This window comes from Stegostoma tigrinum, chromosome 4, assembly GCF_030684315.1.
Source record: "Stegostoma tigrinum isolate sSteTig4 chromosome 4, sSteTig4.hap1, whole genome shotgun sequence".
Taxonomy (NCBI): Eukaryota; Metazoa; Chordata; class Chondrichthyes; order Orectolobiformes; family Stegostomatidae; genus Stegostoma; species Stegostoma tigrinum.
In genome coordinates this window covers 113,398,545-113,425,218 of record NC_081357.1, presented here as the reverse complement: position 1 = coordinate 113,425,218, position 26,674 = coordinate 113,398,545, and the positions used below count along the sequence as shown (strand labels likewise).

General features: G+C 41.4%; 1 protein-coding gene across 1 annotated transcript; it reads left to right on the top strand.

The window, feature by feature from the left end:
* Window positions 1-770: 770 nt before the first annotated feature.
* Window positions 771-20,532, top strand: cmpk2 (cytidine monophosphate (UMP-CMP) kinase 2, mitochondrial). The gene is made up of 5 exons (XM_048531643.2): window positions 771-1,774; window positions 10,832-10,946; window positions 12,155-12,356; window positions 16,846-17,079; window positions 18,201-20,532. Exons 1-5 carry the CDS (start codon window positions 1,157-1,159, stop codon window positions 18,328-18,330), a joined length of 1,299 nt encoding a protein of 432 aa, XP_048387600.2. The 5' UTR covers window positions 771-1,156; the 3' UTR covers window positions 18,331-20,532.
* Window positions 20,533-26,674: the final 6,142 nt, after the last annotated feature.

Sequence of the window (26,674 nt, the reverse complement as noted above, 5' to 3'; positions counted from 1 at the left end):
ACAATGCTGGCATAAATTATATCCTCAGTGACTGCCTCCGGCTCAGAATCACGCCACGTGGATTCCAACTGAGTTTCATCCCTCATGTTTTGAATCCTCCCAGGATCACAGGTACCTCTGTGATGTTCAACCTTCCACCGACAGCTGCTCTCGCTGCATCCTGAGATCCACACTCAGTGCCATGTGGCACCACATGCACAGGAGTGCAGGGAAGTGGAGGTGAAATGCCCATCAGCCATGATTTAAATGGCGGAGTGGACTTGATGGGTCGAATGGCCTTACTTCCACTCCAATGTCTTATGGTCTTATATTACATTCTGAATTTATTCTGTCTGATTTTCTAACAAAGTCAATAACTTCACAATTATTCCCATTATATTCCATCAGCCATATTCTTATCTATTCACTTAGCCTGTCTAAGTCCTCTTGGAATCTCCTTGCATCCTCCTCACAATTTACATTCCCATGACTTGGGTGTCATCAGCAAATATAGAAATATTACAATTGGTTCTCACATCCAAATCATTTACAAATGTCAGTCTGGCATTTGTCTCAGAGATTTACACCTGGCTCAATTCTCCTGACTGTACTAATACAAATTCTGTCTGAGTTCCTCAGTTTCACAAGCAGTGGTGTGTCCCGGAAATTTTCTGGTATCTTTAATGAAGATACATACACACAAAGTAACAGTTTGTTCCTCTGCTGTTTCCCTGTTCTCCGTTATAACTGCTCCTGCCCCCACCTCTAATGTGCCTACGTTTACACCTGTCACGCCTTCAGAGGCTTTTACTGTCTACTTCTCGTTAGATTTTCTTTTTAGAGTAATGTTTGCAGTGAGAGAGTAAACAAAAAATCCCTCGGGAAGCAACGAACCTAACTTCGAGCCATGATCCTGAGCTTACTGCTAGGTTTTGGGTTTTTGTTTATGGTTAGTTGTTGAAAGCAGGACGCTCCGTTTCTGGAAACTTTCGTTTCCTGGCGATAACACTTGGCCCTCAGCGTCGCTTTCACTTGTCATGTTTCGTTTGCTGAAAGCTGCGTTTCGATTCCGCAGCGGCTGTAGTTTCAGTCTCGATCCGAGGAAGTAACGCTGGGGGGGCGGTGGGGGAAGGGAGTGGACTCAGGCCGTGCCTCTCGCCGAATCACCGCGGCCACAATGAACGCTCGCTGCAGCTTCGAGATGGCTGTGTCACTGGGCTCGGCGCTGTACCGGGAATGGGCCAAGAGGGTCTTTGCAATCGAGTGCAGCAATAACTCAGAGCCGCTTTACTTCGCCCTGGCCCCAACCTCGGAGGGGCCGTGGGACGAGAATTCCCGTTTGCACCAGGTCCTCAGCCGCGGTCAGACCTACTCTGTTTGCATCGACTCCGAGAACAGGATCCAAGGCGCCGAGTCCTATGTCCAGCTGCGCAATGAACTGACCAGGCTGCCCCGGAGGTGCCGCGTTCTGGAGCTGATGGCGTTTACGCCCAACAAACAGGGATCTCTGATCAAGGGATTTCTGGTTCAGGACAATCACAGTGACGAGAGCACAGAGCGTCTCCTGCAGGATCTGGTCTGTGAGAACGGGCAGACCAGTCTGTGCAGTTATGCCAGGGACGGTGATGGCAGAATCTGGCAGAGACTTCGGCTCCTTACTGATGGCCAGGACAGAGAGATCTCCCGGAACTGTCTCTCTCTGACTGAGAGACCAGCGCTCCATCCTTCGGTGCTCAACATCAAAAGTTCGGTTGTATTCTTCAAGTATGAAGACGCATACTGCGTTTTGGAAGAGGTAAGCCAGCAGTTCTCTCCCCCACCCAACCCCCATGATTTTTTTAAAGGGAGCTGTATTTAACAAAGGTACATCGGATGAACAGTCAGACGCTACCTGTACACTGGTCACATGAGAGGCATATGCCTTTTTATGAATTAGGCGCACTGGAGGCCATTCAGCCCACCAACCCAATCAATACTATGCTTTTTGCTTTTCCTTCCAAAGTGAACAACTTCACATTTTCCCATCTTATGCTCCATTTTATAGAATTTACTCACTCACTTAACCTACCTATGTCAGTCTGCCTTTTGTTATGTCAACTTCATGACGTACTTTCCTACCCATGGTCTTCAAATTTGGCTATAATGCCTTGATCCCCCCCATCATTCAGCAAGATCGGTTATGTTCTGAATATGACATTCCCACCTACCTTTGCCTTCCCTACCCAGCAAGAAGCAACATTGTGGGCTGAAGGGCCTGTTCTGTGCTGTACTGTTCTATGTTCTATGTTCTAAGCATGCCTCTGCCTTAAAAATCTTCAATGACCCTGACTGTACCATCTCCTGAGGCATAGCATTCCAAAATCTCACAACCCTTAGAGAAAATAAAGTCCTCTCCTATCTGTCCTAAGAGGTAAATCCCGATTTGAAGTTTCCTCATTGTTCTGAACAAGGGTAATCATTCTTTCCACAACTATCTTATTAAAGCATTCAAGATGTTATAAATTCCAACGAGATTGCACCTTGCTTTTCTGAACTCCAGTGAAAACAAGCCATGCCCGTCCAAACCGTCCTATTAAGGACAACCTGCTTATTCCAATACTGATCTTGTGAACCTCCTCTGGACCAATGCTTTTACGCCCTTCGTTAAGTAACAAAATCAAAACTGCACACAGTATTTGCCAAATGATCTTGCCAATGTCCTGCATAACTGAAGTATAACATCCATTTTATGGAACAGAAACAGAAGTTGCTGGAAAAGCATCTGGCAGCATCTGTGAAGAAAAAAAATCAGAGTTAATGTTCCTCAGAGGGAAGGGTCACTGGACTATTTTTCTGCCTCCCTCTCTTCTTGAATAGTGTGTTTTCTTGGCTATTTTCTGGTTTGATGAAACCTTTCCAGAATTTAATGAAATTTGGAAAGTTAGTAACAATGCATCTGCTGCTTCATTAGCCATTTCTTTTAAGGCTCTAGGATGAAGTCTCAGAACACAGGGACTAATCAACTCCATTACTTTCTAAATTGTATTCATCTGATGATGGGACTACACTCCAAAAGCTTGTGTTTTCAAATAAACCTGTTGGACTATAACCTGGTGTCATGTGATTTCTGATCTTGTCCACCCCAGTCCAACACTGGAACCTCCACATCATCAATTGTAATTAAGCCAGGAAACATTGTCAAATCCCAAACTTGTCTTCCTGACTCATTTCATGCCGATTGTTTCCACTTCACATCCATTCCCTCCTCATTCAGCCAATGTGCAACATGCTATCCCCAATCTCATTGACTTTGCGATCAAAGGCAAGTCCATGCAGGTGGACACTGGAACATGTCGCTAATTGTGAACAAACCAGAGCGAACTGGTGGGCCTAATGGCTGATGAAGGGCTGCAGCTTCAGTGAGACTGACAGGTGGTAACTGCTGACACTTCAAGGAGAAGGAGAGAGGAACCTCTTCCTTGTGCTTTAATGTGGGATACCTAGGGAATTTATAGTGGGAATCCTCCAGTGATGGCGATATTGAGTTTGCTGGGTGCCCATACACTGCCCATTGGATGGCCCCCTCCCTGGCCCATGAGTTCTATGTTCTCAGAAGGCTGCCAGGACACAGCTCATAATCTCCCGTGGAAGCAGGAGGTATATGTTGGTGGGATGAGGTGGAGGATGGGAGAGGTCATGGTGACGTTGAGTTGGCACATTCTGATGCTAACTGCTTGGTAAAATTGTCACTAAAAGGCCAATTAATTCACTGTTGATTTGCGGCAAACAAGCAACCATATCGCTTTCATTCACACTACACTGAGAGTAACTTGTCTTGCAGTTACTATGTTGGTTTTGCCTTACACTGTCTTTCATTGCCATTTTCCCACAGTCCCACCCCTTCCCCAATGGCTCATAAAATCCCAGTCATGAGATCATCAGCCAAGAGTATCCCAGAAGTCAGAGCAGGGATCTGATCAGTTCAGCTTTAACCTTCACTGAGAAGTGTGTTTTGTAAAAGTGATAAGAAAAGGAAGAGTAATCTTTGTAGTTCACAAACATATGCACTTGTGTCTGACAATATGTTAAGCTGCTACATATCTGTGTGGAACTGGAGGAACACAGCAGGTCAGGCAACATCAGAGGAGCAGGAAAGTTGACATTTCAGGGGTTGAAGAGGGATCTCCAGATGAAATATCCATTTTCCTGCTCCTCTGATGCTGCCTGACCTGCTGTGTTCCTCCAGCTCCACACTATGTTGTCTCTAATTCCAGCATCTGCAGTTCTTACTATCTTCTGTTGCATTTCTGTTGTTTAGTCAGTTTCATAAAATGAATTACTTGTACAACTTTCCTGTGTTGCCTATTTTGGTTGACTCACCTTTTCAATTCTCATTGACAAATAGGAAGATCTGAATTGACAGACCAATAGATAGAACATTAGTTGAGGAACTGCTTTGTCAGTGGGATTAATTAATGGGAGGAGTGGAGGTCACGCGGCTGTTGAATAGAAATGTAGCATTGGTCTGATGTGGTGGTTAACTGGGTCTCATAGCTATAAGGAAGTTCCTGCTATATTGGGCTATGGTGTGAGTGGCTGGGTTGCTTTGTGGTCACCATTATCCTGTTCCTCATCCACTTCAATGGTGAGCTATTTGTTGCTGTCACGACTACAAGTCTCACGTAGTGCAGCACACCACAGTCATCCTGGATCTCCTGACTGGTGTGTACATTATGGAACAGCAAGATTTCTCGGTGACAGATCCAGTTGTACCAGCTCTCTGCTTCATTAGTTGAGGAAGTGGAGGGAAAGGAAGACAGGAGTTGAGTGTATTTTCAGTTAGATGTCATCAGCCATGTGTGAAAGGAGAATTCTTTCTCTTCCTGAAGTTACATCATCTGTTTGTGTGTTTGTGTGTATGTTGCAGGATGAAAGCATCGTGGCATCTCCCAGGTATTTGGTGCTGCACATCAGGTGCACGTTGACAAGATTAAATTTTTTTGGCAGTTCACAAATAATTATGACGGAAATGGGTGTGTGAGGATTGTATCGAGTTTGATGATGCATGTGGGAATCCAGCAGTGTGGATTCAACTTAAGCACTCATTCTGACTCATGCTAACACAGGCAAACCTAATGTAATTGTCACCCCCGAGCAAACAATCCATCTGCCTCGCACATTTGAGGTTTGCTGAGAAGCTTGGTCTCTGCCGGTACGCTCTGCAGTTAGTGCCTGTAAGCTTAATGCCTTTGCTTTTCACCCACCGAATCTTTCCCTGACAAGTCATTGCTGTGGCTGTTGCAGCCCTCATCGTAGAGCATTTGTGGTTTTCTTCATAGTAAGTTGTGGCTGCTGCTCATGCCCATCCTTCTCCTTATGCAAGGTTCATTGTAAGGCAGTGGTGGTGCCACACATCCAGATCTGGAGTCTCCAAAGTACACTGCACAGCAGAAAATGTTGGCATCATTTTTGCACTCAAATATGCCCAGAAATGATCATTTGACATCAAAAGTCACAATTTGGAAAACATTCTCAGCAGTAAGTTGTGATTTGCTACCAATGCAACCAAAAATCCTTGAAAGCATCAAAGTTGAAAAGGCATCAAGTGGATTCACAGATAACAAGGTTTAGAGGTGGATGAACACAGCAGGCCAGACAGTATCAGAGGAGTAGGAAAGCTGGTATTTTGGGTCTGGACCCTTCTTCAGAAAGTGGACTCATAGGCCTGGAATGTGCTCACAGGTGTGGACTACGTTCAGAAACCCAATGCATTAAAAACAAAACACAAGGAAATTATTTATTTGAATAATACCCAAATTTATTTTAATTTTCATTTACTGCAGAAATCTTCCTACTGTATATGCTTGAGAAAATGAGAACAATAAAAACGATTAAATCAACTAATGTCATAAAATATGTACATAAATCCCATAAAATGATAAAAACTCAAAACACGATAATACTGCTAAAAGCTATGCCAATGCAAATCCCCACCTGTTTTTAGTTCGGCCTGCCTATTACTTGATCCCACTCACTCCCATTCTCTCAGAAACACCCATACATGCACACAAGGACTTTTGCACTTACCCAGATGTAGACACACAAACATGAACACACAGAAACAGGCAGATCAATAGAAGGTCAGACACTCATGCGCACAGACAAGCAGGCAAATACATAGACAAAAACAAACATGCCCATGCACACAGACAGACTCATGCACAAACAGAGACAATGCAACAAATGTGACAGAAGAAAGTGTTGACCATCAAGCATTCCTTGATTTCATGCTACTACCCTCAATTCTTTCTCTGCTACATTGATGATATCATCAGTCCAAAGCATGTTTTTCTAGGTTTAAATGATGTTGTTCTCAAAGGTGTGATTCTGGGTACCCACATGGGTCCCTACTGTGCCTGCCCCTTTGTGAGATATGTGGGGCATTCCTTGATTTCATGCTACTACCCTCAATTCTTTCTCTGCTACATTGATGATATCATCAGTCCTGCTACCTGTTCACATTCAGAACTAGAAAATTAAATTAGTTTTGCTTTCAGTTTCCATTCTTCTCTTACCTTCACCTGTTTCACCTCTAACTCTTCGCTGTCTCAATTTCGCTCTTTCCATTGATCGCACCATTAGTGTAATAGTTAGGACTCAATTACCAAGTGGCCAATTGTTTCTCTTTAGTACTGCTGCCAAAGATAACTGGAACTTCACCAGGTTTCTTTAACAAACTCAAAATATTTGATTTATTATGAACAACATTTAATCTTAAAGCAAGTAGCATCTACTGATTAACATCTAAACTGCGATCCAGAATTGAAACTACATCCCTCTTAATCCCACACACAAACAAGCTCACACACAAAAACACGTCTTTGCAGAGATGAAGACCAAAAGAAAAATAAACCACTCTCATGGTTAAATGTTTGGAAACAAAAGATAATGCATAATTATCTTAAAATGCCCATGGAATGTCCTGTTGACGATGCTGAGTTACTGTGGCTGTAGATTGATGACACAATTGTAAGAAATCACATTCTTTTGAATTCAGAAAATGATCAAATAATGCCTTGTTCTAGTTCCCTCACATTGTCCTTAAACATAGCTATGTACCAACATGCCTCCACTCTTAGAAAATGAAATACCAATTCTAAGTGCATTTCATTACAATGAGACAAAAACATTTTAAAAAATGGTTTACATTCATTCATCTTCATTCACCCATTTCACTAAATCAAGACAATTTCTTTACATCCAATTAATCTCCAAACTATTCCATATCGTTGTACTCTTGATAGTGCAGCAGCAGTGGCATTATCTTTTCCAGCAAAATTAACAATCTTTATGTTATAAGGTTAAATTATTTTGCCTGCTCTTCCCAGGTGTTACTGTATTTTAATACATCACCTAATACATAACGTAATTATGTACTGGTTGCAGCTGGTTCATAATTTTTGGAAAGTAGGTGGAGAGTTTTTAAGAGCCAAATGGCGTGACTCAGCATTGATTAACTTATTTATTAAACAAGAACTGATTGCTCCTAATCTCTTGATGTTGTACTTGCCCTTAACCCTTCATAGTAAGGAACAAAACTCTGCCAAACCTGTCAATACAAACTTCTAACAAGGAAATTGAATATGAATTTATTTTTCCCACTGCATTTACTTCTCTGTAATCTCTGCAGAATCTAATTGACCCATTACATTGAAATACCAGTACCATTGATAAACTCTAATTACTTTTGCTAGGTTAAGTCAAGTGACCTTTCAATATTTGATAGATCTCTGTTTTCACCAAAGCATGTTTTTCTAGGTTTAAATGATGTTGTTCTCAAAGGTGTGATTCTGAGTACCCACATGGGCCCCTGCTATGCCTGCCCCTTTGTGAGATATGTGGGGCATTCCTTGATTTCATGCTACTACCCTCAATTCTTTCTCTGCTACATTGATGATAACATCAGTCCTGCTACCTGTTCACATTCAGAACTAGAAAATTAAATTAGTTTTGCTTTCAGTTTCCATTCTTCTCTTACCTTCACCTGTTTCACCTCTAACTCTTCGCCGTCTCAATTTTGCTCTTTCCATTTCAGGGAAAAGGCTGTCCACCAATATTACCTCCTCACAGCCTGCTTCCTTCATTCCTTTCTACCAGTTTCTCCATCTCTAACTCATCTGCTTTGATGATACCACCTTCCATGGGGTGCCTCTGACATGATCTCCTTTGTCATCAACTTAGTATTCCCTTCCACTTTAGTTGATAAGGCCCAATCTATTTCTGCTTCAATTCTGCCCTCATCCATTTCTCTTCCACCCAGAACAATGACTGGATTCCCCTTGTTCTTACTCGCCACTTACCAGTCTTTGCATTCAAAGGCTCATGTTCCCAAATTTCAGCCACTTCCAGCAGAGCTCCCCCAGCAGAAATACTTTTTGCTATCCTCCACTGTCATTACTGCACAGGGAGTGTTCCCCCGGGACCACTCCTCCATTGCTCCTGCACCTCCATCTATATAATTATGAAAATAGGATTTTAAAGCAAAAAAGTGGGTAGGATTGCAAGGGATCAAGTTTGGGAACATGTGATAAATCAGACAGTGAAGTCAAGGCCAAAGATAAAAGTATTATTAAGGTAACATATCAACAGACCATGATAGGAAGGGATAAAGAATACAAATCTTGCAGTTAATCAACATGTAAGGCTAGAATTTAAAAAATAGAATTAAAGGATGAAAATAATCGTTCTGTTTCTGAATGCATATAGCATTCAAAACCAAACGAATGAACTGAGAGTGCAGATAGAAATAACTAGGTATGAACTTGTAGCCATTACAAGAGACGGCTGTGGATGAATGGTTTGGGACCTGAAACTTGAAGGCTATAGGATATTTGAGAAGCAGTGGAAGCAAGGAACAAGTGGAAAGGTGGTTCTATTAGTTAATGACGGTACTAGCACAGCAGAAAGGGACGACCTAAGTTTTGGGAACCCAGGACATGAAAACAGTTTGGGTAGAGAGATAAGAATTGATGAAGACATGAAGTTAGTTGTGGGAATAGTGCGCTGACCAGCTAACAGCGACTACATGTAGGGTGGAACATAATGGAAGAAAATGTAAGAGTTTGTCAGAAAGTTATGGCAAAAATCATGACAGATTTTAATTTACATATTGACCAATAATGTCAAATGGGCAAAGGTAGCCTCAATGAGTATTTTATGGAATATTTTCATCATAGTTAGCTTCTTAGAACGGCATGTTCTGGACCCAACCAGGCAGCAAGCTGTATAGGACCTGGTGTTGTGCAATGAAGTAGGGTTAACTAATTACCACTTAGTGAACATGTTGCTGGGTAGCAGTAAAATGTTTGAATTTTGCATTCAGTTTGAGGGAGAGAGGAGTGGGTCTGAGAACATCTTTTAAAAGTTTAAATATGGACAATTAAGACATGGAAGCAGAGCTGGCTAAAGTAAGTTGGCAAACTAGCCTGAAGCCTATGCCAAAAGGAATACAGTGCTAGACATTTAAAGAGATATTTCAGAACACACGGAATAGTAATGTTTCAAAGAATAAGAAAAGTTCAGAGGGACAAACCACCAACTACAGTTTACTGGAAATAATAAAAGCAGTAGTGAACTTAAATAAAAATGCATATAATTATTTAAGGATGGGTGGCAGATAGGAAGATTGGACAGACTACAAAAAACAAGAAAGCATGACTGAAAAATTAATAAAGTGGGGACAATTAGGGTCTGAGAAACCTAGACAGAAATATAATAACAGGAACAGAATATGCAGAATTTTAATAAATATTTCGAAAAGAAAAGTCCATGGAGTATTAATAATGCCAAATAAGAAAAGGAATATAAGTTGAACAAGTATTTTGCGTTGGTCATTAATATGGAGGATACAATCAATATCCCAGAAACATTCAAGAAAACAGAATCATGACAGTTCTGAAGGAGGGTCACTGGTCTCAAAACGTTAACTCCACATTTTCTCCGGAGATGTTGCCAAATCTGCTGAGATTCCTCAGCATCTACCGTTCTTTGTTTTATTTTATCACAATCACCACAGAATTGATACTGAGTAATTTGCTGGAGCTGCAAGCTGACAAGAGCTTGGGTTCTTGATGCTACCTTGGTGCTCACCACATCCTTCCTTGCTATTGCTGTGCTATACCTTTTCTTGTGTTTGGTTTTAGTGCTTTGAGCCCTCAGCTGCATCTTAAAAATTTACACTACTTTTCTCTTGCCTTGGAGATTAGCGCAGACACAAAGCCAGGCAACTTGTCATGCTTGTCAGCAGTCATCAGCTAAGGGGGTGGACATTGTTCTGAATGCCACAATCCAAAAGCAATCTCTCACCTGCTCCAGGTGCCTGCTGCACAAATGGCAAGTACACTGAGTGAGCATCAACCAATTGGCCATGTTTCATAGTCTAAGGGGACTCAGCCAAGCACAAGGAGGCACCCTTCAATTGGAGGGTCCCAATACAGTAAGTCAAGGGCAACCGCCAGTATCAATCCATGGGTATGGCCAGGTGGCTGGTTGGGAAGTTAGAGTCAGGCTCTCAGTACCTCCGTAGTTTGCAGAGTGATGCACAATCAGCTTTGTGGGCCCTATGTAATGCAGTAGGATTTACTGTAGACTCCACCAACATAAGACAATGGGCTCCTTTAAAAGGTGTGGTAAAAGCATAATTTTTTTAATGAACGAATGTGTCTTTTTGTGTTAGGCATCATTTTGAAAGCAGCTAATGGGGTTAAGCGTAAGCATTCAGATACCAAAAGTTGAGAAAAATAACCATGATTTACAGACAATTCTGAAATTCTTCTTGCATTGAATATTGTGTTTGCATTTTTCTTCACCAAAGTGTGTTGAAACAATCCCTAAAGCCAAGGAAATTCTGGAATTGGCAGATCAATATGACAGGACTCCTAGAAAAGGCCAACATCCAGTAATTGTGATAGAGGGACTTGATGCAACAGGTAAGAATCATGGAGATTTATATGTTCTACTCAACTGGAATACTGGAGTACCATGTTTTTATCCTTATTGTGATGTATGCTGTGAATTCAGCCTCGTAGTTTGTTAATTAGTATTGTATTAAAATCCCAAACTATAGTCAATGCGCAAACCAGGCAGTCAACCATTTAAGAAACTACTTCCATTAATTTAGTGTACTTAAACCTTCTAAAATTTAAGTCTTAAATATCATATGATTGACATTGACTGTCCTAACAGCGTTGTAGAGTGATCAAATCCATAAAATGGATTTCAATAACCTTCGTAAGAATAGCAAATAAGTAAATCAAGTCATCGTTTTTTAAAAATTTAACCTATTTATGTGGTTATCTTGTTCTAAGATGTTATTACACACTGCTAGAGCAGGTGGGACTTAAACCCATGGCCTCCTAGTCCAGGGGTAATGACACTACCACTGTGCAACAAGAGGGCCCTGTCATGCTATTTGTTTGGTTAAACCCTGAATACATTGCAGATGAGATGGTCTTCATTTCAGATCATTCAGTTACTCATAATGTACAGGTGAGGCCAGAAAAGGTTTCTACTCTTCTTCAAAAGATACTGAATTATATCAGGGAACCTCACTCCGGAGTCTCTTTTGTATTTTTTTCAAATCAATCTTTTCAGAGATGTTATTACATGCTTCTGGAGCAGGTGGAACGTGAACCCAGGCCTCCTCACAAGAGGTAGAAGGCGTCATAGGTAAATGTCATTCATTGCTCACCCAAATACATTAGGAGTTTTTGTGGCACAGTGGTAATGTCTCTACTGCTGGACCAGGAGGTCTGAGTTCAAGTCCCACCTACTCCAGATATGTGTCATAATATCTCTGAACAGGTTGATAAAATATCTATATGTGACCTTGCTGACATATTTTAGGACATAGAGTGAGGCCATGGCTCGACTATTTTCTTTCTTTAGCCACTTGTAGTGACTACTTTCCCATACCAACTATAACATCAAATTGACAATCTCACTTGGGGCCTCTGTCCTATAAAGTTCACTAGATAACCCATTTCATCAGTAGATTATGAGTAAGTAAAATGTTCAAACTTATATATTTCCCTTCCTTGGTCTTTGATTATCTTTACAATGAAATAATGAACAATGAAAAATATCTCCTCCATAATGCACTATGGCATAACTTTTAGCCCTTTGTATTTACCTATAGGCAAAAGTACATTGACTGAAGCTTTAAGAGACTCCCTCCAAGCAACACTTCTAAAGTCCCCACCAGACTGCATTAGCCACTTGAGAAAAACATTTGATGCGAAGCCACCTCTTATTCGACGGGCTTTTTATGCATTGGGCAATTACATTACTGGCTCCATCATAGCAAGAGAATCCGAAAAGTCTCCAGTAATTGTGGATCGGTAGGTATAGCGTTTAGAAGTATCCTATTAGCAGTCATTGATGAATAACGCTCACAGCTTCCAAACATGGTCTGTTGTTGTATAAGTTTCTTTGGTAGGCACAAATGATCCAATGGTATGTAACTTTCTTAAATGACACTGATGCTCAATTGGTATAAACTTTTGGTTGTGTCCAATGAATAACTAACACTGTCTAACAATGTTGATCTCCAATAAAAACTGATGTAGATGTCATTTTCAATTCTGAATTCATTAAGTTCTTTCGCACGATTGACTGATAGTATAATTAAGCTGTAGTAAATAGAAACCCACTGGAAAGAAAGGCAGTTTATGTGATCACTTTCCCAATGTTAGTGTAGAAACACATATGCTGCAACTTTAAGAAACTAATGAAGAAGGTAAATTACTGTAAAGTGGAACCACTGATTTTGCTTAAAATTTACAAATCACTTTCATATTGGAATCCAAACCTTTGGACAGCAACTAATTGCATTATTTTCCCACATTTAGTTACAGAGAGTGCAGCCCCTCTTCGTGTTGACCAACTGGACTGTGTGGCCCACCATCCCCTGTATCACCCTGACATTTTGGTTGCTGCGCCAATTAAGGCAACAAAAATCCCAATGTTGTGTCACAGAAGAGAACAGCCACTCGAACACCTAATTCTATTAGAACATCGCTGCCACAATATAGTACTGCAGTCAAGAAATGTGCTTACTTCAGCAAGCTGCTATAAAGTAGTTGCTTGTGATACATTATCTGAGCACTGCTGAAAAGGAGACATGTTGCTGTTGCTACTTTTCATTCTGCTCTATCAGGGCAGGCACAAGAATACCTTTTTTAGGGGAAGCCACGATTTATATTGAATGGGATTATTTGGTAAATGAGCCCTGACTGGATGAAGCATTGCCATGAAGAATGCAACTATAGTTCTCCACGCTTTTGTTTTATTACAAAAAAGAGCAATTCTTAAGCAATTCAAAGAACATTTCCTAGTGAGCATTGATCTCTATATATCAATGTATATAGCTTCTAGCGAGTGTGAACTGTATTGCAAACTTGACCTTTAATCTCAAATAGGTTGGAATTGTAATTTTCAATGTGTTCTGTGTTGTTCAGTTCGGTCTGCCCACTTCTAATTTTAGATACAATGGTCTGAGTTTTGTAAGCTGTTTGAATACAGTCAGTACTCTGCCAGTTGAGAACAGCAAATGGTCGTGTTATTTTCTGTGATCTGCTGTTCATTGAGATATGCAGCCTTTTGTAGCTGGTATTGTACAAACACTGAAATTCACAGAGTACATTTTTGGTTTATTTATTTGATTTTTTTATTGTCACATATACCTAAGTACTGTGAAAAAGTTTGTTTCGCGCACAGTACAGGCAGATCACGCCATACAAAGTACATAAGGGTAATAGAACAGAGCAAGAAATACAACATTATAGCTGCAGGGAAGACACACAAAGAGTGAGGTCAACATTAAATTTGAAATTTGAAGTTTGAAACATCCATTCGGAAGTCTAATGATAGCGAGGAAGAAGCTGTTCTTGAATTTGTTGGTCCGTGCATTTAAGCTTCTGTATCATCTGCCTGGCAGAAAAGGTTGAAAGAGATTATAGCTAGGGTGGAAGGGGTTTTTGATTATGTTGGCTGCCTTCCTGACAGCAGGAAGTATAGACGGAGTCAATTGTTGAAAGGTTGGCTTGTGTGGTGGACTGGCCATGTTCACAACTCTTTGTAGTTTCGTATTCATTCGTGTGGTAGCTAGAACATTTGTTTGGCTTGACAGCAGCTTCTTATTAGTAAAAAATATCATTTGTGTTGCAATTGCCCAGAAGTGGCACAAAATGGCTAGCTTTATCTGCTGCTCAAATTATTGAGATGCCACACCTTTCTAGGGTAACTTGAATTCCAAAAATGTTGGCCATAGATGTATTTGTGAGTGAGCACAATACTCAGCAAAGAAGGATCTGACTGGGGATCCATTATCACATGGAATAGCTCAGAATGAGCATTATTTTGGCATCGAGCTTGCACAGTGTGCAAATGGCTTGGATCCATTTACAAAAGATTGCTGATAAAACCAACTTTATATTGTGTGGGACTGTATAAAACTCACCTATCTATTCTGTCTACCACAGAAATGAGCCACGAGTTATAGAACAGGGCTTCCCGAAGTGGGGTTGGGACCCCAGGTTAAACTGAATATTTGGAATCATGAGCTCTGAGGCTGAAATGTCTGTTTCCCCTACCCTCTCATATGGCTTCTCGTCCACCCTCTCCCCACTCTGAGGGATTGTGACAATTTTCAAACCTTGAATTGGGGTTATAGTGGGAAAATGTTTGAAGCACTGATACAAAAGCTCCCATGACACAATTTCAGAGAAAATCAGGTGAATGATCTGTGGGGAGCTTTTAAGCACACACATGGGAAATACTTTAATTGAAAATAAGACTAAGCACTTTGAATGAATCTGCATAGTAGAGGGTAAAGATAAAAGGAGTTATGAGGAAAAGTTAAAGTAAATCAAGCCGAGAAATTCTCTGTATTAATATTGGTGAAAACACAATCGTGAAGGAACCAACGAGATGAAAAACAGACAAATCTCAACTTTTATGACTTCCATTACAGGATATTAAGAATGAATGAAGAAATTGAAAAATTGCTAATTGTGATCTTCCAGAACTCTCAATCCAGGATTTGACCTCTTGGATTGGAAAATTGCCAATTTTTCTCAATAATTTAGAAATGAAAGAAGAGAAATGGTTGGCTTGTTATCTTGTAAAGAAATGTCCAAAACAATAAAGGGATCACAGCAGTATATTTGGAGATAAACTGTGCCTGTTAGCATAATGATCTACAACCAGAAAATGCAAATTTAACGTGATTAGAGGCAAAAGAGTCAAGTGCAACGTGAGGAATGCTTTATGCAACAAATTGCGATGTTCTGCATTGCACTATCTGAAAGGGTGGTGGGGGTAGATTCAATCATCGCTTTGTAAAGGGAGTTAAGTGCTGAAAGGTAAACAGGTAGTTGCAGGGCTATGGGCCAAAGTGAGGGGAGAGTGATTAAATATTCCATTTGCAGCAGGTTAGCATGGACTTGGTGAGTCCAATGGCCTCATTCTCTGTTGTTACCATTTTATTCCATTAATCTAACATGTACTGTGGGGGAGTTTGAAAAATGTATTATTAGGAGCAGACTAATGAACTTGAACTGATCAGAGGGGCCCAGCATTAATGATCAGTCATCTCAATAGATGCTGATCAGAATTTCTGATGTGAGTAACTTGGCAGCTGTCTGAGTGTTTGTGGATATTACTGATGCATGCTTTCAGAAAAAAAATCAATAAGTTTCCACTTAAGAGATTTAACAAAAAAGGGAACAAGTGGGATTGGAAACAACCTGTTGACCTCGGTAAATAACTGATTAGCAGGGTAAAAGTGAATATTGAAAATAAGGATAGTGGGTACACAGACCCAAATTAGTAGGCTATGACAATGGTTTCCCCCACGGAACTGTGTTTATACTTCAGCTTCTCTCTGTAGTTATATGTAACCCTTAAAGAGTTCTGCTTCGTCTCCCTGCTCAATGATGGATCTGTCTCGCAGCACGTGGTCTCAACCTTGAGTAGCTTGATGACGTAGGTCCTAAATCTATCCCCAGCCGGAATGGGGAGTGAATATGTGCTTTTAGCACTGTTCTGATCAAAACAAGCCAAGCAGACAACTGAGCCATCTAGATCCCCCTGAAATCTGAATTGCTATGGCAATATACATTCTTCCACCTGTGTTGTAGATGGAGTTATGGGCAGAATAGTAGACGCTCCAATTTTCTTCCATCACCTGACCGAGCAGTGAGCTTTCCCACTCTTACTGCCGTTGTTGACATTTGTTAGAAAAACTAGTATCAAGAGCATGGAGTTTGAACCCGGTGCCTTTGCGATGCCTCCTTGCTCCACCAGTGGTGAAAGTCCTTCCACTTTTGTTCAGATCAGTCTTTGGCCAGGGTACTCAAGAGGAATTTTCTTGATAACTTTATTATTCCTTGGATCAGAAGTTGCAATTTCACAAGATAATTTAATACTATTTGCTGATGAACTCATCCTGAAAAAGTAACCATTAAAAAATCAATCCAATGCAATTTTCAAAATGTACCACGTATCATTTGTTGTTTGTCTTGTCTTTTCATTTAAGAGGCTACATGATTAGATATACTGATCCTTATCAATGCATCTTTTGACAAGACATTTGTGTGCAAATATATTTTTCCATTCACTCTATAAAGCCAAAAAGGAAACTGGACCTTAATTCAGTGTAAAGTAAGCCTTTTAGAATTTTGGTTAGAGAAAAGAGACCAGTTTTGGTATGTTTATACATTTCATAATTTATTGTTTTTTTTCCCCACAAGGTATCATAGTTTAACTCACTGTTTGTAGATACTGTGTGTCTTCATAAGGTTTTGAGTATATTTTGTTATATTCCAGATTCTGGCACAGCACTGCAGCCTATGCTATTGCAACAGAAGTCAGTGGAAAATTGGAGAACCTGCCACCACCACATCATGAATTATACAGGTGGCCCCAGGATCTAGTTCAACCAGATTTGGTGCTGTTGCTCACAGTTGATGCAGAGGAGAGAGTCCGTCGGCTAGACCGAAGAGGAGAGCTGAGAACAAAGGAAGAAATTGAGCTGGAAGCAAACAGTATATTTCGACAAAAGTAAGAGAGCTTTTCCTTCAAAATAAGGAATAAGGAGGCAAGGTAGCATCTTTTGATTTTATTTGAAAACTAAGTGCTCCTTCTGACTCCCCACATACCTCCCTAAAACCCATCATCTCTCCGTGCAAGAAACTTAATTCCTTAGATTTTAATTCATCAGTGACCAACAAAGAAGTTCCAGTACTTCATGATTTGTATTCTTGTTTTTGAACACTTCCATATTTTCTTATCCAAAAATTTGTGTCTTCTGCTCCTCTGACTCTTCCTGCACCAATTCCTTTAGTTCCTGTTTATCTTGTACAGTTCTGTACAGTGTTAGGACATTGTTAAGATAAATACTTGTTGTTATAATTGTAATGTTTAAGACATCTGATATACTGACACTTATCAATGCATCTTTTGACAAAGCATTTCTGTGTAAATTGACAGCATTTATTCCATTTATTGGCTAATCTCTCTGAAGTCAACCAAGAAGTTGGATGTTAGTTTAGTGTAAAGTAAATGTTTTGGAATATTGATCAGAGAAAGAAGACCGGTTTTGGTATGTTTGCTTTCTCATTGAAATTGTTCTACAAGTGGGATTGCTCCAGAGTGCTGTGGAAACTGCGAGCTCAGCATGACCCTCCAATCCAACAGTGGTAGCTGGGTGCCAGTGGGAAACTGGATCCATTCACTGGGACAAAAAGAAAAGCTGTATTTCAGACATCTGTGAGCAGTACCGCAGGAGGTTATATTATGCAAGGAAACAGTTCACACTGAAGTTTATGGAATAGTTAACCACAGAAGGCAGTGGTTCAGCCATTGTCCCTAGGCCAACTAATTTTATTTGTAATGATTTATTAAAAATAGAATGCCCGTTTATAAGATGCACTCTGCGTATCTGGTCTGCACTAACCTCAGGAGGAGACCAGAGATCCCCTATAATCATTATTGAGGCTCAGTAAGTGTCACATGCTGTAGTCACTTAGATGCTGAGTTCAATTACTGAAGGTGAAATGGAGACTGGTATTTCAGGTCACTCATTTGTAACATAAACTAAGCTCCTGAAACAAATTGTGTAGCTTATACGAAGAACTGTTTTGATTTTATTTTTAATGCACTTCTTATCTCTTGCAAAATAGGGTGGAAGCAACTTACAGAAGAATGGAGAATCCAGCTTGTGTTGTGGTCGATGCTAGTGCCTCAAAGGAAGCGGTCTTCCAAAATGCTGTTCAAGTAATTGACAGATATTGTGGCATTGAACAAACTTGACTTCATACATTGGTGAAATGGAACTGCTGAAATACATTTCAATCCTTTATTTAATATACTGCATCAATGGCACCAATCTCTTACGAAACTATATTGCTCATGCTATTCCTTTTGACTTGCTTAATGGGGGTATCAACTAGTCTTAAACTCTGACTGAGAGGGATACAGGTAAGTGATTTATTTTCATAGAATCTATCTTTGCATCTGTGAGTTATTTTGTTTGTGGCAAGGCATCTACAGTTCTATTTCTCTTGCTGTGCATTTTGTGCAGGTCTCTACAAGGGATGGGTGAAAGAGCAGAGTAAGGGGGGGAACATTTGTTAAATGGATGTATTGCATTCAGTGAGGATGACAATGAAACACATGCATCACATTACATAAGGAATGAGATGCTTGACACTGGTGGCTGGATGAATGGGGAGGTGTTAAATCATGTAGAAAACTAAAGCTGGATGCCTCTGAAAATTAAATGAGTGTGAAGATTCATGTGATGGAGAACACTTTGCAAACCAAAACAAAAGAAAAGCAAACTTAAAGAAAAAGACCTATGTGAATCAACAAGTATACTAATTTTTTTTTACCTACGTAAGCCATTAGACTGGTTTCAACATTGCGTCTATGACATGGACACAATGCTGTTTCATTGAACACCTTCCTTAGCTGTCTCCAACTACATTAGCTTGGTAAGAATGGCAGGTTTCGTCATCCGTTGTTGAAGAAAATTAAGCCTGCTTGCTCTGGACTGCTCCTCGCTGTAACTTCAGCATGGCATGATTAAGTTAGGCTCCTGAACACATCCTATTTCCATTGTGGAACTGGCTCTTTAAATGCGGTTTGGCTTATTCTATGCAGGCAAGCATCATATCCACTGCACAGTTTTGGAGGTTCAAAACCTAGAAGTAAAATTAACTCATTCAATTAAGTTGAGAATGCAGATCCTAACTGAGTCAGATGATTTCCTTTGGCAACCTGTTGCAATTTAGGATTGTGACTAAGGTCACAGAATGTAGAGTCAGAGGAAAAATAATAGAATATACAACATAACTACCTAGAAAACAGAAAACTGAGCCGTGGTTAAAAGTAGTCACTCAGATAAGTGGTATGGAGGCTTTTCACAAAGATTGTTGAGGTCCAATCTTGTTCGCCATTTAGAAAACCAGTCTGGTCGCAGGACAGAGAAGGACATTGTCGAAATGTATGGCTAACACCAAGCTGTGAGATATATTCAATGCAGCTGAGAGTTGCTACAAATTCTAAGATGCTGTAAGTAATCTTAGATTTTAGAATTTTAAATTCAGTATTTGGTTGGTTTAGTTTTGGCTATTTTAAGATGCTTTTTATGAATGTGTATATTTTGCAAAGCTATCAAAACAAAAAGTAATCTTGTGTTGCCACACAACCACACCAATGAATATGGAACACTAACAAACTGGAATTATAAGTAGCAAGCTGACCAGCAACAGTCGATTAAATTAAAAAATGGACCTTAATTATGCTGTATTGAAGGATATATCATTAGTAATCAGAAGCCAATAAAGGCTGCCTTTATAAGTTAATTTCTACTGATTACATTACTTTATGCGTTTTTTTAAAAAGCTGTTAAAACAGACTGTGGGAAAGTCCTAAGCAGAGCACTCCAGTGTCTCATCAACAGTGTTACCCTCGAGATTCAGACAGTAGGGATACTAATGAATAAAGGCTTGGCCAAGTTTCTGATAAAGTGAACATTGTAAAACACTTCATTGTTTTCAAGTAAAAGACAATGTATGCACATGGATACATTGCAATCAAATTGATGATAACCACATTATTAACAAATTAGAATTTCAACAGCAACCTTTAACTAAGAAGGTATAAAAAGAAGACCTCAAGTGCCATATTTTTGAGTTCTCCAGGTACACCATAACAGCCAGATTGTAGACCTACTCAGGCAGGGATTCAGAATGATCAAAATGAAGATAATTTTCAGGGGAAGATAGCAGGGATTACTGTCAGCATGAAAACTGGAGGTGTTTTCTCTCAGGAAAGGAAAACATTTCCCACCTGTGAGCTTTGGGATATTCAATTTGAAGTCTATGATGCTTTCCTGATATGTTTACCTTTGGTGTTTTTTTTTGTTGGTTGCTAAAATATTCCTTCATTATTTGATGAGTGTATTGTTTGGCTTGATTATATTCAATAAAGCTTGATTTTATTCTTTGATTAATGTTCTATTCCTTCATGAAAGTATGTCTCTGTTCAATTTGAAGTACGTAAACTAAAGAGCTGAATTTTCTTAAACATCATCTAAGTATCAATTTCACAGATTTCATGGAGGGTTTCTCTTCATGAGCTCTGATGAGTTATCTCACGCTGCTCCACATTGCTCACCTCATTAGGTCTGCACCATGTCTTTAAAACTGTGCACTTGTGCGAGCTTGCATTCGCCAGCAACTGAAATACTGCCAGATCCTTGTGGGTTCTGTGCTACTGGCACAGTATTTATAGTTCAGTCATGGACCAGGTCAAGCCTTCACAGTAGATAGAGTGGAAAGGAACCAAAACTGGGTGCCTAGGTGACACTGGTAAATAGATTATCATCTTTGTAAATATATTGGCACTTTAAATTATCACCTGGTCTGATCAACTGTGATTGTAACTGCGATGCAGTTGACGTTTGTCCTTCTCAATGTCCTGATTGTCCTTCTCACCAACTCTTCAGTGTCTATCACATCCCCTCTTTGCCTGCTAAAATTGCAGCATGCAAATGTTGCACATTTGGGTTGGACTGTACTCGAAGGCTCTGCCAGATTGATTTAAGCATGGGAACTTCATTTTCAGGAAGCCTATCATCTACTCCACAGTGGCATTGACTGAAGAGTAGGCTGCATTGTATGTATACTGCTCCTCACTTGGGGGTTGAGTAATGGAATCATCAACCACGGTTGCGGAGGGTAGCCCTTGTCTTCCAACAACCATCCTTGTAAGACATCCGGTCCCTGAACCTAAGTATATATGAAAAATATAGGCTTCATGACATGTCCCAGGATACCGCTGCAGATTTCTAAACTGTGATACTAATGATCACAGAGGACATGAATTAATGGAAACTTTTCTATTGATGAAGTCATCTACATTACTATATGAGGCTGTCAAAATGACAATGTGTACACTGGATATTGCACCCTGCACCTGGGGGATGGCAGCTATGTTGGCAATGCTTTCTTCCAGGGCCACAGCACTGGCCTTGTCACAGAGGAATGGGATGAAGCTGTGTCCTGGCACAAATTGCATCAGTCATACGATTGGTGCATTTTTGGGAGACCCCACACAGGTCCTTGGAAGCAGCCAGACACATTAAAAAAAAATAAGTGCAGCTCACATGTTATGGCCTCTTGGGTATGATGGCCAACCCCCATCCCATTTCAGTTTGTAGATCCTGATTCAGCAGATGACCCAGATCTGTAACTGTGCCCACATTCAGATGCAACACTATGCCTTGCTTGTTAGGAGGAAATGTTAAAATAACCTTGGAAATGATACAATCTGGGTTTCCTTTACCTTTCGTGCATGCTCAGAGGATCTTCTGCTGTGACTACTTTATGTGGGGGCTGTTTAGCAACTGCTGGAGGTTGCTGCTTGTCCTGAACATTACAGGAAATTTAGCATGGCCAATCCACCCATTGTTGCTGGGAGCAATTATGTTAATGGGACAAATCCACCAAACCATGTCTCGATCAGTCCATGATCGTGAATTACACCATCTTAAAGTGTAATTAAAAGCAGTGCTCAAACAGCTGCAAAAGGAGAGATCAAAATGAGAAAAAGCTGAACCTAAAAAAAAGGAGCTTGAGAAAGTACAAAAACTAAAGGATGATATAACATCATCCAGTTTCTTTCCTGATTCCCAAGCTAATACAGAATTTGTATCCAACTAATCACTACAACCAGGAAATGGTTGGGCAAAACCTAGCTATCACCCTTGGGAAATGGAGGGACGAGAGTAATGGGTCCTCTAGCAGTGAAGATGCAGAGAACCCCTTAGAACCAAGGAGGTAAAAATAGAGGAAGTGGTAAGGCAAATGTTGGAGGACAGCAAGGATATGGATATTCCGGTAAAACAGACTGAAAAACACACTGTGCATGGACCTGTGACCCCTGAAAATATAGACAGGTGGCCCAAGGGAATACCTCACCCAAAGAAAGGGCCAATGAAGATATGGGAAAGCCTAGACTGGTTAAGGTGAATGTATGTGCCCCATCCTGCGACGAGCTACGTATTCTGAATGCCATTGTCACTAAAAGAGAAAGACACCTCCTCCATGAGGCAGTTAAAGATGCCCTTGGAGAGTACATGCAGGAGTTGCAGGCTGGCTGGACAGCAATAAAATGTTGGTTGTGGGAGTATAGTCCACCGAAGACAGATTGGGCAAAAGTCATGGCTTGCTGTCAAAAAGCTACAGAGAAAGCCCCAGAATACGAGGAAAGGTTTAGGACGACCTGGGAAGAGTCCGTAGGAGTCTCAAGTGTGCAGGATGAGAGGGATTTCGAAGGCTGTGATTAGAGCCTACTGAAGTCTGCTTTTGCAGCTGGACTTAACCGGAGCTCACTAAGGTGCTAAAGCTCACCAAACCAGACTGGAACCGGAGGCAGAGGGAAGGGATTGGGGTTTGGGAGGTGTGGGTTGAGAATGTGGTGGGGTCGGGGTGGGGCTAACTAATTATTATGAACTGGTGGACAGAGCGCACTGGCTTAATTGAAATATAGGTGCCAAATTGTGAGCTCTCCAGACAGGACAAATGGCACAGACCCTCAGTAGCCCTGGAAAAACCCAAGACAAACTACCGAGGAAGTGCTACATTAGTGGGAAGGAAGGCCACTGGGCCAGGGGTTTCTGGCAAAGGGGAAAAAGGCAAAGTCTCCAATAGCCACTAAAGAAGGGGAGAACTGGGAGTATTGAAAAAGGCTCAGATCACCCAGAAAGGGGTAGTTTATCTAGGACAGAAAATCTCCAAAAGGTCAACCAAAGGTGGACTGTAGCCACACAGGCTGCCAAACAGCCTACTACAATTCAAGAACTGAGGGCTTTCCTAGGTTTGTGTAACTTTAACTGGTACTTGGTTGATTCATAAATTCAAATAGTCCAGACATCCTGAAGGGGAAACAGGACTTGAAAGAACAAATTGCACTGTCAAAGGAAAAGGAAGTAGCCTTCCAGGACCTGAAGAGAGCACTTTGTTCTTCACCAGCATTGAGGGCCCCCAATAACGGAAAAACCTTAACCTTCTTTGTCCATGAGGTGGAGGGCTATATGACAGTGTTGCTGGCCTGGGAGCACAGGGACAGGTTGAGACCTATTGGGTGCTACTGAGGGAAATTGGACAGCATGGCTGTCGGATGGGGGAGCTGTCTGAGAGCAGTGTAAGGTACGTGTATGGTGGTGGAAGTTACTGCAAGTCTGGTGTTGGATCAGCGATTAATAGTTAAGTGCCAGCATGCCATACACACTTTGCTCTCTAGGAACAGAGTATCCCAGGTAAATGCTGCCAGTGGATGTGGTGCACAGCAGCCCTAGAAGTCCTAGAAATAGTTCGTGTGAGTCCGGTCAATTCATCCACACTATTCCTGGTGCCTACAGAACGGGAAGGAGATGAACATGATTGTGCTGGGATCCCGTAGGAAGTGGATGACAATAACTAAACGCTGAATGAGGCTTTGTAAAACCAAGACCTCTTCTTCTACAGTGACAGATCCTCTTTTGTGGAACATTGTATGAAGCTGTCATGATACTCCACACTGTCATGACATCAGGAAGACTACCCCCTGGAGCGTCGGCACAGCAAGCAGAATTACGGGCTCTGACTGAAGCCTGTAGAATGGCAGAGGATCCATCTGCCAACATTTACATGGACACCAGCTATGCTTTTGGAGTTGCCCATGACTTTGGCCAACTGTGGAAACAGGGTGGATTCCTAACAGCTGCAGGTAACCCCCTCCTGTCAGAAATGGAAAAGAAGTCATGGACTTGCTGGAAGCTCACCAGCAGTTGGGTCACATTAAAGTGGAAAGCCCACACTAACAATAATGCCATGGAGAACCCAGGGGAATGCCCTGGCTGATCAGGCAGGTAAAAAAAACAGCCTGTAATCACTCCTGCCAACAGCCTCAAGCGCATGTCTGCCAGCTTGCCACTGTGACAGCAAATCAAAATCTGCAAATGCTGCAGAATGAATGTTCTCAAGAGAAGAGATGGGAATGGATTGATAATGAACACAAACTATGCAAAGATGGAGCTTGGAGACATCGAGAATCGACTCGACCAGTCGCACCCATTGCCTTGATGCCATGTCTGGCACATTGAATCCACTCCTGTGGGTGGCAGCCCTCTCCTAGTACAGCTGGTGGAGATGTGATTTTAAAAGATATGCCCAAGCGGGAGTGGGCCACTGCCTCATTGCCAAAAGAATAACCCCAGAGCCAAAGTGAAAAGTCCCCAAATGAAAGCACCAGTGCCTCCAGGGCTGTTCCAGCACTTGCAAGTTGATTAGTTCTCACTCCCACACTGTCAAGGTTACTCAGATGTCCTTGTAATTGGGGACAAGTTTTACAAATGTTCACTGTTCCTATTATCCACAATCACTGGGGCAGGTGGAAAGAATGAATCAGCGGCTGGCGAAATACCACCAGGAGGGAATGCCCTGGCCCCAGGCTTTACCAATAGTTCTGTGCAGTGTCAGAGCTAAGCCCAGTAAAACGACAGGTTTGGATCCATTTGAAATACTGACAGGCAGGTCAATGTCCCTGCCCAGGACAACCAACCTACGGAGGGCTGACTGTCACCTTATGAGTGTTGCCCTATGTGTCCCTGCCAAGCACCAACAGATGCTGTAAGTTCTGCCTCCTCATAGGTATCTGCTGTCTGGAAGGAGCCGTTGGAGGGAAGTCACAACATTGTACCAGGTGAGTGGATTCTTGTGAAAAAGATCCATGAGCAACCCTTAGGTGCAAAGTGGGACGGACTATACAAGGTCCTGCTGATCACCCAATTAGCTGTCAAAGTCCGAGGAAATAAGGCCTGGATTAATGCGATCCACATCAAGTGGGCATCCTACAATACAGTACCTAGAGTATGACTGACCATCATGGTGCTTATGGTCATTTTGCTCAATTATGGTTACTGCAGTCTTTGTACTATTGAGATATTCAGAGTTACGTGTAAATACTTATCTCTGCACGTTAAACTATGCCAAAGCTTCTAATCTGTCCAAGTATTAGATATGTTCCCTCATTCCCTCTAACTTTAAAGGGGTAAATCCTACTCTACCCTATTTCCTTCTCTGAATCTGAAATGGCAGAGTCGTATGCTTATCAAAACTTCAAATCCTGCCCCTCTGAAGGACCTGAAGTGTTCACCAATGTACATAACCCAAAGGGAGGGGAACTCAGTTCTCTCATAAAAATGACAGTGAGCATTGAAGCCTGGGGTTCTGCAAACCATCCCCCGACCCACTTTTCTAGGTGATACCCAGCCCAGCTATGATCATACCCATAATCCTCCATTTCTGGCCCCGATATTACCTCAAATCGGAGAAGACTGCAAGGGTCCATGTACTTTATCAGCTTCTCCAAGGGGTTCAAGAGATGGGATAGAGCAATTGCTCTTGGTATTTCAATGCCACAGCCTCATTCAGTCAGTTGAGCAATTTTGTTAAAGGTACAAGTGGAGCCACCTCCTCTGTTCAACGGTATTCTGAGGCTATCACTGGCTTCACCTCCCATAATGGCACTTATTTCATCTGTGGTTATAAAGCGTATCTGTGGACCCCTGCTCGCTGACAAGGTTCACGCTACCTTGAGTATGTATCACTCTGCCAAACCACCTAGCTGGAGACACAAGTGAGCAATCTCTGAAACTGAGCATTTCTTTGCTGTTGCATTTCCTTTCTATGGTACAGCTAAACTGGCCAAAGAAGCTATAACTCCAGCTTTGGTTCTGGAAAAGGTGGGAAATGATATGTTCTCCGCCCTTTGTCGAGTAAATGGTGAAATGGTCACTATTCGCATGGTACAGCTCCAGAACCGATTGGCCCTTGATTTTGTTTTAGCTGTCAGAGAGGGCACCTGTGAAAGTATTACTGATCTGGCTGACCATATTAGGAAGGAGAGCAAAAAGATCTGACAACCTCATCCTTCTGCCCAGTGGAGTTGGGCTACAGGATGACTGGAATCCTTAGGCACCCCCATTGTACAGGAACTGATGATGCTTATTATTGCTATTCTAGCTGGGTATGTTGTTTTCTGTTTTATAAAGTGCAGTTGCCAACAAGCTATTAAAAGTACGAGCCATCCCCAACTATGAACCTTG